Genomic DNA, 12,016 nt, shown 5'->3' on the forward strand with positions numbered 1-12,016 from the left:
GAGAGAGAGAGAGAGAGAGAGAGAGAGAGAGAGAGAGAGAGAGATGAACTCCTCCGTGGGCCTGGTGGACAGCCCCAGATTACATGTTCTGTGCAGGGTGAGGTCCTATTTTCTGCTGCTTCAGGGGCTGAAGAAGCTGTGTTCTTGGGGGAGGGACTTGTCAAGCCCTGCAGTTAAAGGTCCTGCCTCCTGGTTATCAGTCAGACAAGCTTCCCTATCCAAGGTTTCTGGGCTGGAAAGGTGGGGGCAGGGGAGTGGGAGGTCCTTGCTACTACTGAGCCCTCAGCTTCCTCTGGGAACCCAGGATCTTTTGGCCAAGATATGGGGAGGCAGTGTCAGATCCTTTCCCTTCACCTTCCTACACCAACAATCAACCTGCACGTCTCCTTTTCACCAAAGGCAAATGTTGGGGGCCTCCCACCTAAGTGTCATCTTGGGCAATGGTTGGAAGGCCGATGGTGACAGCCCCAGCTGTGCGTCTTAGAGACCAGTGACATCAGCCACCACTCTGAGCGCTGGTTTTGCTATTAGTAGGATGAACATGACTGCAGAGAATGCCAGCGTGCAGATGGATGTGCTGGAAGCAGCCATTCTCCTAGCTTCCACTGCATGTGCATAGAGGGGGAGAGTGGCGCGATTTTCTCTGTACATGTGTGCTGTGGTATAAAACAGAGTGTAACAGCGCAGCACCTGGCACCAGCTGGCGTTCGGACCATAGTGAGTGTCTTTGCTATAGTGCACAGTGTCTGGCTCGCTCCTTTCTGTACCGGTTCCCCACTGTGAATTAGAAAGTCAGCTGTGGGCTACCACCATCCTCAGTGAGCGTGAGAGGGAAGTGGGCGGCATGCAGGCAAACCCTCTGCAGCTATAAGATTGTGGCCAGGTCTCTACATCCAAAACTGGAAATCTAGGTCCACAAAAGAGCTATGGGTCTTGGGGATATGCCCAGGGCTGGCTTCTGGACTCTGTGGAGGCTGGGCTGATGGAAAGCACAGGGACTCCTGCTGGATGCCGAGGTGTAGCAGGTCTCAGACCTTTCCCCCTCAGGCCTGGGCAGAGCTTTCTGGGATGCTTTATCAGAAGAGGGGTGGCTGTGGGGGAGAACAGAGCCTTTCATCCCAGGATGTCTGGTCCACTCCACCCTGTACAGACAGCCCCCCTCACTCCTCACCCCTCCACACTGGCAGCCTAAACTACCTCACTCTCTAGTGCTGGTGGTGACAGGGTGCCTACCTGGGATAGTGGGCATGGACTGGCTGGCAAAACTCATTTGCGAGAGGATGGATGCCCTGGGAGGGATGGCGGTGTGCTCCGAGAGGTTGGTGTCGCTCATGAATTCGTGCTTCCTAGAGAGCTGGGTGAACACATCACACACACATACCACAGAGGCTTAGCATGAGGCAGATATGATCCCTAGAGGGCAGGGATGAGGGCTTGGCATGGTCTCTATGACTCTGTCTCCTTCGCTCTGGTTACACCCTTTCCAGGTGAGTCTACCATGTCTGGTCACTGCGCACTGCCCAACTCCATGGGATGTTGCAGGGAGCACATTTAGACCATCACAGGAGTGGTGCTTCCTAACACTGTGAAACACAAGCGATGCCCATCTTTTTGCCTCTGGCAAAAGTAAACTCTGAAGCCCGCTGGGAAAGTTTGTGGAGGACCCTTCTAGAACAGTTAAGGGCCAGGGAGGTAGCTCAGCAGCATAAGCACCTGCTTGGTAAGTGCATGGTCCTGAGTTTGATCCCCAGTACCCCACCCCCCAAAAAAGTAGAAGTTAATCCTTTTCTGCCTCCCAGTTCCTTAGAATATAAAATAAGCCCTTTTGCTTGGGGTGGGGGAGCGAAGACTGAACTGCAGGACAGTCTGATGCTAACTCTCATTACTACTTATTGCTAGTAATAATTAGTTATTGCTAGTTATTAATTTATGAAACCAAAAGTCAGAGCAGTGAAGTTTCTGTCCGTGCATCCCCACCTAGACCTCCAGAATTCTGAAGGATTGCAATACAGGTTGAGATGGTAGTGGTTGGAATGGCCCTGGGGACAGAGGGCTGGGGACATAGGAACACCTGGCTCAGCATCAGGTGGGATCCTCTCTGCAGCCTTCCAAAGGACCTCTATGAGCTCTGGAGTCCCAGGCCTAGGTACAGTGGTCATCTCTGTTTCATCCACCTATCCCTGCTACACAAATGTCCCTTCCCTGCTTCCCAGTTCTACTTTCATGCACCCACTGTCCTATGGGCATGCGGCCATGCCTCACAGCCCTGGGTGACCTGCCTGCACAAGAGCTTTGTCAGCAGGGTTGGCTAGGTGAAGCCACCTCCACCACTTACCCGCTTCAAGTCTGACTCTGCTGTGGTTTTCTCATCTGCAAATACCACACTGCTCCTCTTTGACCTCTTCTTAGACCGCCGCAGCTTGACCTCAGGCAGTGTGCTTCCCGGGGAGATAGGCTCCTCCTGCTCAGCTTTTGGGGTCTTGGGTGGTACCAGATCCAGGTCGAAGCTGAAGGGCAAGTGGGACAGCAGAGGCACTGTGATTAGCCCTTCCATGGAACCACCTGGCAGGGACTAGGTCTCTGCAGGGTCAGGGGCAGATCAGCTAACCTAGCAGAAAATTTAGGGACTCATGAGCTTAATTTGCAATTATTCAAATTAAAATATAATGTGATTGAAGGTAGCAAGCCATTAAAAAAAGCAAGACTGACTGTAAGATGACAATACTGTTTAAAAACATGGATTTCCAGCCACTGGCACTTCTGAATTGAATGCTTTTGGGCAAATTCTTCAACTTCCTCAAATTTCACTTCTTTTCCAACAAGAGGGATAGGTGCAGAAAATCAAGGGATGACTCTGAAATAAGGTCTGGGGAGCCAAGTCATTATAGGGCTAAGGCTTTGAGCCATTACTACCAGCCCAGTTGTAGCATGTGCATGGGGCCTGGACTTGGACATAGAATCTAGTACTGGAATAGTTGGGGAGGGCAGAGATGAGCCCAAGGTTTTGGGATTGTGGAAGGGAGGAGGGACCTAGCAGGGGTCTGGGTGGGGGCAGGGAGGCAGTCCAAGATGGGATCATTTCACCCTGGGTGGGGCATGTCCCTGTCCATCAGAGAGGAGCACAGGCCTAAGGAGGCACAGATGATGGGTCTAGAAGGATGAGGGGTGGCGAGTCCTCACAGGTTAGGAAAACCCACCTTCTCTGAGCCAGCAGTGGGTCTCTAAAAATGATATTAGACCTGGAAACTTTATGGGCTATGTGAGGGTTAGAAAAGCGGGGAGGAAGGAGGCACTGGGGAGAAGCAAAAAAAGGTGCAGGGAATGGCTGGAGGCAGGGACTGACTTGTCAGAAGTAGCCTTGCTCGGGGTACTGCAGTCAGAATTCATGGAAGCCAGAGAGATGATGGACATTTGCCTGTAGGAGCGCAGCATGGACCTGGGCCGGCCCACTCTCCTGTCATCAAAGTCAGGCTGTAGAGGGGAGAAGAGAATGGTTAACAGCCAGAGCTGAGACTTTGGGGACTCAGACTTCCTCCTGTCCCCTACCCTCAGACAGGATGGAATTATAGGGCTGAGCAGGTCATCAGCACAGGCCTTTATCTCTGGTTCCGAGGAGCTAATCTTTAAATTCTTAAAATTTCTAATACCATGGGAGTGTCTTGCTCATTCTTGGTGCCCCATGAACATACCTGACTTTATGCTAATAAGAGATGGCCTGGGGTGGCACGAGTGATGCCAAGAAGACCAACCAAGTCATTATAGGGCTGTCTTTGAGCCATTACTACCAGCCCAGCTGTAGCATGTGCATGGGGCCTGGACTTGGATCTTAAACAGGTGGCCAATAATTCATCAGTCATAACTACATATGGGAACCCCTGCAAAACCTGCAGACAGTTAAGTTCAGATGACCTTCCCCTATAATTGTACATCAGTGTGTCACAGGGGGACTCATCCTGAGGACACTGAAGCTTTAGGTCTGGGACTCTCCTCAATCTCACCCTATGCATGTTGCACGTGTCCATCAGGCTCACCCTGAATGTATCTTAACTTGAAATCACCAGTACAAAGTGCCTCAGCTCCTGCAGGGGTTGCATCTGGATAGCCCCATTATACAGTGAAAACATTTTAAGTCAGCGGCGTATTTAACAGACCTAACCTCCTGAAGATTCTAGCTTAGCAGCACAGGAGGTATAGAACATTGGCTGTTCGCCCTGTGGTTTCAGAGCATCGTAGAATTGAGACTGGTAAGCCAAACAATCATAAATTAGGATTATTTGTATGGTGAGTTGCTGAGTTTGGTGAGTTTCTCTAGCAAATTGTTACATGTGACGGGGTATGAGAATCCCCAAATTTGCAATTAGGCACAAGTGTAGATGGCTTGGGACTCTTGGAGTACACAACTGGTATCTGAAGGGGAGGAGTCCTGTAGTGGACTGTACTCACAGGCTGGGAAATTTGACCTAAAGTTTATCATCAGAATTGCATTGCAGAATTTCACAGGGGAAATATTGTGAAAGGAGACCTGTCTGTGAAAACACCTTGAGCAAGAGCCATGAGGTCTGAAGCTCATGCAAGAATCCTTTCCCCATTCCCGGTCTCTGTAAAGTGAGAGGGTTGGAGCGGTGGTCTCTACAGGACTATATGCTCTATGATTCTACTTTATGAAAAAGATGGTGACGATATCCCTGTACCAGGCCAAAGGCTTTGTGAGGGCAGGCAGCTTGTGGCCAACATAGTGTTTCTGGAGTCAATAGTGCCAGGTACCAGTTCTACCCTTTAGTCCCTTGCAATAGACTTTGGCGAATTATTTGACACCTCTGAACCTCAGAAGAGACAAGGGGCTGGAAAGCATTCCTACCTGCTACGTGTATCATGATGCGCAAATGGCCTGGTAGATGTGAGGTGCTTATTTAGATCCGGGCTGCACGCAGCAGGTGCTTTAGTGATGCAGCTTTTATAAGTAATCAGTTCCAGGCACAGTTGGTGTATACACAGCCCTAGTTTGTAATTAATGCCTATTTGCAGGTGACTTTAGGGACCAAGTTTACAGGCAGGAGCTTCTGGAGGGCAGGCTCCTTTGCTGGTCTCCTTTCAGCTGTGATTTCCACAACCCTTCCCTATCCCACCCCAACTCCCTCCACCTCCATCCCCAGGTGCAGGGACCGCCCCTACCATCTCTCGGACACCATATTCCTTCTCAACTTTCGCTTTCAGGCTCTTGAAACATTCCTCCATTCGGTCATGGAAGGGACGCAGGTTGTCAGCTACCCTTTTCTCGTGGATCTTAATCCCAGCTCCTAGGAATGGGATCTAGAGAGAAGGGTGGTAAAGGATGAGCCTGAAGCTGGCCAGCACTTTAGGTCAAGACCACCTGCTCAGAATTCACTTAGAGCTTCAGTGAATCCCATTGACAGTGCTACAAGCTTCAGAACCAATTGTTCTGGTCCCAGGGACCGAGGGAAGCTCCTCTCTGTGCTCTTGAGCTCATGATTCACAATGCTACAGATGCCAGCATCACCTGCGTTCATCCAGTGGGGCATGGGAGACGGTCCTATCCCATCCTGTGGGTTCAGAACTACAGCTACTGGTGTCCCAGGCCCAGGCATCTTCTACTTTCTTGGTTGGAGTCCTGGGGAAGGTCTCTTTCCCATCCTGTGGCTCGGGAACCATGCCTGCTGGTGCCAGAATCTTGCTATCACTCTACTTGTCCTGAAGGGCTGCAGTTCTCTACACTTTAGCTGTTACACAAGCCCAAGTGTCACCAGAGCTCAACTCCATGGAGTCTGAGGACATTTTGTAAGTCATATACTTTCTTCCTTAACTGATGCAGTCTACACTGTAGAGGACCTTATAGGCACTGTTGACATCAATCAAAGATGAACAAATTGCACAGAGATGATGTTTTTGAGCTCCTCTATCACCAAGCCTAAAGCATTTACCTAGAATCCTGTATCTTGTCTAAGTGAACACTTTTTTCTTACAAATGTTTTTGGTAAAACTGGGGAAAAATCCCAAATGTTGCACCAAAACAGCAGACATCAAAGTAAAGACCAAAGAAACATGGAGGGAAATGCAACACCTCTAAAGGAGAACAATAATTTTTCAGAGATAGATCTCAATTTGAAAGAAATCTAAGATACTAGAAAAAGAATTTAAAATAAGGGTCTTAAAAAACTCATTGGGATGGAAGTGAATACATACAAACAGTATAAAAAGTGTCAAAAACAATTCGGAGTATGACTGGGAGTTCACCAAAGAGATACAAATGATAAGAAACTGAGCTTGGTGGAGGAGGCCTATAATTCTTGCACTTAGGAGGCCGAGGCAGGAGGATTGCTGTGAGTTCAAGGCCAGCCTGAGCTACTCAGTGAGACCCATTCTCAAGCCCCTTCCAAAAACTGAAAGAACCAAATTGAAATCTTAGAACCAAGAACTTTAATGAAGTAGACAAATGCAACAGAGATCTTTCCTGTCAGATTAGAACAAGCAGAAAGAAAAATTTTTAAACTTGAGGACAGTCTTTTGAATTAACTAGTCAGAGAAAGAGGAAAGAATAGAGATAGACAGACATCCACATATAAGAAGCTCAGAGGATCTCACCCAGATTCAACCCAAACAGACTTTAACCAAGGCATATTATAGTCAAAATGTCAAAGTACTACTAAAAGAGCAAATTCTCAAAACATCAAGAAAAAACATTCCCACATACCAATAAGGGGATGCCCATTAGACTTGTAGCAGAATTCTCAGCGGGAACCATAAAGTCCCATAGAAAATTGGAGGATGTGTACAAAATACTCGGAAAACCTAAATCCAAACAAAAACACCTGCTGACCAAGAACAATATGCCCAACAAAATTGTCCTTCAAAACTAAAGTATAAATGTGTTTCCCACAAGCAGAAACTGAGTGAATTCATCACTATCCAGCCAGCCTTAAAAGACATATTGGAGGGAATCCTATAGTTTAAGAAAGGGTAACTAATATTATGAAAATACATGAATATAAAAGACACAGTGGGAGAACAGATTTACAAAACAAAAGAGTATTAAGCCTTAGCAGGATGGAAAACTACCAAGTCACCAAAATAGCAAGAGGTGAAAAAGAACAAAAAATATGCAAAATAAGCAGAATGCAATTAACAAAATGACAGGAGGAAGGGCTTACCTATAACAACTATGAATGTCAATGGATTAAATACACTAATCAAAAGCCTTATTCTGGATGAGTACAAAATTAAAACAAAACCCTGAGATAGGCTGCCTATGAAGAACTCAGTTTCCTAGTAAAGGTACACATGTAGACTAGTACTGAAAAACTGGACACCATGCAAACGGAAACCAAATGGTGTGGGAGTAATGATATTCCTATTTGATAAAGCAGACTTTAAACCAAAACCAGTAAATAGTGGCAAAGAGGGTCATTATGTGTTGATAAAAGGTTCAATTCAGTAAGAAGATAGAGCAGTTGCAAATCTATATACACCTAACACAAAACCACCCAAATATATCAAGCCAATATTATTAGATGTAAAGTGAGAGAAAGACTAATATAAAAATTGGGGACTTCAACACCTCCTTTCCTTCAATGGACATACCAGTCAGACAGAAAAGCAGCAAAAATATCTGAGTTGAAGGGAAAATGCCAAGCAGAATTCCCCTTCTTCTGAGAAATGAAGCCACTAGTCTCCTTTACCTGACCTTTACTTTTACCCTATTCACTATGCAGAGCTGGGTGTGTAGAAGCAGATGTTCCTTTAACTGTCCAAAAGAATGTGACTGAATTTGACCAAGGCACCGATGCATCTCATTACAGCAAAATGGGTCAGAATTGCCCCCCTGCTGATGGCTGGAATGAAGTCTTGGGTAAGAGCCTGAGAAATTCCAAGGCTAAGACATGAGATAGCATGTCAGTCAAGGCCATGGGACTCAAGAAGAATTATACGTTCCTGGTAGTACAGGCGCCAGCCTTTCATACACCAAGCTATGTGCTGCATTACTAACTGGGGAGCCTAGGTGCCTGGTTCAGTTGTGTGGTTTCTCCTGATAGCCTCTGCCTGCACAGTTTCTCTTCCCATGCACCCTCCCACAATGGTGACACACACTTGTCTCCCTGATTGGTACCAATAAAAGCCTTGGGCACTTGGGACTCTTGGCCCTTTTTTTCCACTGAGAGCAACTGGTCATCCTGGAGGTCTTTCAATGCAGATCTCTTTATCTTTTTTCATCTATGTGCTATATCACCGGGTGGGAGACCTAAGCCTCTCCGGGGTTTTGGTAAAACATAATACAGAGCAATTATAGAACAATTCATTCAATAACAGCAGAATATACATTATTCATGGATAGATGGTATGTTAGGATACAAATCAAGTTTCCAATCAATTTTTTTTTTTTTTTTTTGTATTTTAGGGACAGGTCTACAGGGTGTTCAGGGTCTCACTACTAGAATGGACTCCTAGTGATCTGCCTGTTTACAGCCTCTCAAGAGCAGGGATTAAAGGTGCGGGCCACCACGCCCAGTTTCAATTGCCCTGTCAGTGTGCCCCCAGGGTGGGGCCAGCACAGTAGGCTCAAGGATTGAACCCCTGACCCCTGTGCCTGCTTGCAGGTGCTTTAATCATCTGAGCTATTTGGCTGGCCCTCCAATCAATTTTAAAAAAAAAACAAAACAGAAATATCAGGTATTTTCTCAAACTACAATGGAATAAAAGTACAAATCAACAGGAACAGAAAGTACACAAATATGTGAACATTAAATAATATCCTCTGAAATTACCAATACATAGATAACGGAAGAAATTGAAAAGGAAACAAAACTATTTCTTGAAACAAATGAAAATGATAGGCAAATTATCAAAATCCACGGGATACCATGGCAACAGTAATGAGAGGGAAGTTTGTATCAGTAAACACTACAAAAAAATAAAAATCCCAAATATACAACCTAACAGTGTACTTCAAACAGCTAGAAAAGCAAGAACAAACTAAACTCAAAATTAGTGAATAGAAAAAAAAAGATCAAAATACAACTAAATAAACCAAAATTCAAAAGAAATAAAACATAAATGAAACAAAAAGTCAGGTTTTTGAAAGTATAAACAATTGCCAAACCTTTAGGTAGGCTAATGAAGAAAAACAGATGGCTTAATAATATTAGAGATAAAAAAGAGACATTACAAATGATACCATAGAAATACAAAGGCTCACAAGAAATTATTAGGGGCCGGCAAGATAGCTCAGTGGACTAAGTGCCTGCTTTGGCAAGCAAAGGGGTCACAGTTTGATCCCCAGGCCCACATGCCATGCTGGCCCTGCCTCCAGGACATGCTGAGTTGGTATGCTGAGCCAGCATGCTGAGCCAGTGACAGAGTCCAGGTGTAGCGGCACACACCTGTAATCCCAGAGCTGGGGAGGCTGAAAACAGGAGGAACACTGTGAGTCCAAGCTGCGTAGTGAGACTGTGTAGCAAATACATAAATAAAAAAGTAAATTTTTAAAAAAGAAATTATTAGGAATAGTTCTATGCTAAACACTGGAAAAACCTAGCAGAACTAATTTTCCAAATACATATCATTTGCCAAAATTGAATTTGAGCAGGCAAAGAATAAATAATGAGATTAAAACAGTAATTCTCCCATCTAAAGTGTTCTGGCTTTACTGTTAAATGCCACAAAATATTTAAAGAACTTGTTCTAATTTTTCCTAAACTTTTCCAAAAAGTTGAAATGGAAGGAATTTTGTCAAAGTTTGTATGAGGCCAGCATTACTCTGCTACCAAAGCCAGACAAAGATGCAGCATAAAAAGAACAGATCTGTATCCCTGATGAAACCAGATGCAAAAGCTTTCAGCAAGATACTTGCAAACCAAATTCATCAACCTATCAGAAAGATCATACAGCACAACTGGGGAGGACTTATCCAGGAATCCAAGAATAGTTCAAAATACAAAAGTCAATAAGCATGATACAACACATCAACAGAAGGATCAAAACTGTAAGATCACTTAGAGAGACACAGAAAACACATTAAAATTTAATATTCTTCCATGTCAAAAATTAGGTACACAAGGTACATATCTCAGGATACTAAGAGGTATTGATTAAAAAAATCCTGTAGCCAATATACAAATGAGGAAAAACCTGAAAGCATTTTCTATAACATTGGGAACAAAATAAGGATGTCTATTTTCATCATTCTTTCTTCATACAGTGCTGGAAGTCTTAGCAAGAACATTTTGGCAAGAGAAAGAAATAAAAGGCATTAGAATTGGAAACAATGTTAAATAATCCATGTTTGCAGATGACATGATTTTATCAGAGAAATTTAAATACTCTATCAAAAACCTTAAGTTTTACAAACAAATTCAGTAATAGAAGATACAGAAAAGTAGCATTTTTATATATCAGTGTTTAAGCTGTGGGAGAAAAAGAAAGCAATCCCATTCACAATAGATATAAAAATAAATAGAATTAGATTTTCCCAAGTAAGTGAAAGATATCTGCAGTGAGAAAATTATAAAACACCAATGAAAGAAATTATAGAAGATGCACATGAAATGCAAAGATATCTCGCTCATGGATTAGAAGAATGTTGATTGTTAAAATGACTATATACCCAAAGAAATACATAGATTCCATACAATTCTCATCAAAATATCAAATAACTTTCATTTAAAAAATCTTAAAATTTATATAGGGCCACAAGAGACCAAAATTAGGCAAAGTAACCCTGGATGGGTTAGAGAAGAAGGGGTGACATACAACACTGCTGGAGACATAGTATCTAACTTGAAAACATAGCACAAATTTACCACAACTAAAACAGCATGATACAGACACAAAACAGACATATAGACCTGTGGAAGGGAGCAGAGAATCCAGATACTAATTCATGTGCATTTTGACAGAGCATCAAGAACATACAATGGAGAAAAGCATTTCTTCAATAAATAGTGGTGGCAAAATTGGATGTGCATGAAGAAAGAAACTAGATCCCTTCCTCTCTCCATATATAAAAATCAACTCAAAATGTTAAACTTGGAACTATGAAATTTCTGTAAGAACACATAGGACAAGCATTTCAAGGCAACAGTGTTGGCAATGAGTTTTATTTAAGATAAGAATCCAAAGCACAGGAAATAAACACGAAAAAGTAGACAAATAGGGTTATATCAAAGTAAGAACTTCTGCAAAACAACAGATAATCAATATAATTAAGAGACAGCCCACAGAATGGGAGAATATATTTGCAAACTATTTATTTGCCAAGGAATTGATCGTCAGAATATGTAAGAAACTGAAAAAGCTGAACACTAAAAGCCAAACAATCCAATTCAAAAATTGGCTGAAGAACTAAACAGGTATTTTCCAAAATAGATACTTCACAGAAGAATGACTAGGAAGTACACGAAAAAGTTCTGAGTCTGACTAATCCCCAGGGAAATGCAAGCCAACACTCTAGTGAGACATCATCCATCCCTGATTAGAATGACCACCATCCAAAAGAAACATGCTGGCAAGGATGCACGGAGAGCTGCCACAAGCCGCACCAAAACACAGAGCTGAGGAGTACCTGCCAGTGCTTCTGTAGCCAGCAGGGTAACTAGAGGTTAACACTCTAGGATGTATTTCAAAGTGAAAAAGAGTATGAAATACCAACATATAAAAATAATGAATGGTCAAAGGTATAGAAATGCTTATCACCCTAATTTGACTATTACACAGTATGCACACATACTGAATTACTATAATGTGCCACATAAAGATGTCCAATTATGTCTCAATTAAAAGACCATTCTTACGCTGAAAAGTCATAAAATTAAATCTGAAGAATTTTAAAGCAAAGGAAATCATACTCAGAGCAAAAGGAATAGGTAAGCATAGACATGAATAAAAGATAAAACTTAAGAGGATTAACAAGATCAATAATTGGTTCTTTGAAAAGAAAAAATTGATAAATCCCTAAAAAGACTAATCACAGAAATAACAGTGTAACACAAACCAATATCAAGACTGA

At 43.3% G+C, this 12,016-nt stretch overlaps 1 protein-coding gene across 1 annotated transcript in view; it reads right to left on the minus strand.

The window, feature by feature from the left end:
- Positions 1–12,016, minus strand: part of Dock2 (dedicator of cytokinesis 2) — a 478,084-nt gene that overhangs the window by 2,131 nt on the left and 463,937 nt on the right. Inside the window, exons 47-50 of the mRNA XM_004637060.2 lie at positions 5,173–5,310; positions 3,344–3,471; positions 2,336–2,507; positions 1,234–1,354 (exon numbers count right to left, since the gene is read on the minus strand). Of these exons, the coding sequence (XP_004637117.2) occupies positions 1,234–1,354; positions 2,336–2,507; positions 3,344–3,471; positions 5,173–5,310 (559 nt within the window). The remainder of the gene's footprint in view (positions 1–1,233; positions 1,355–2,335; positions 2,508–3,343; positions 3,472–5,172; positions 5,311–12,016) is intronic.

Source organism: Octodon degus, unplaced genomic scaffold, assembly GCF_000260255.1.
Source record: "Octodon degus isolate 3935 unplaced genomic scaffold, OctDeg1.0 scaffold00085, whole genome shotgun sequence".
Classification (NCBI taxonomy): Eukaryota; Metazoa; Chordata; class Mammalia; order Rodentia; family Octodontidae; genus Octodon; species Octodon degus.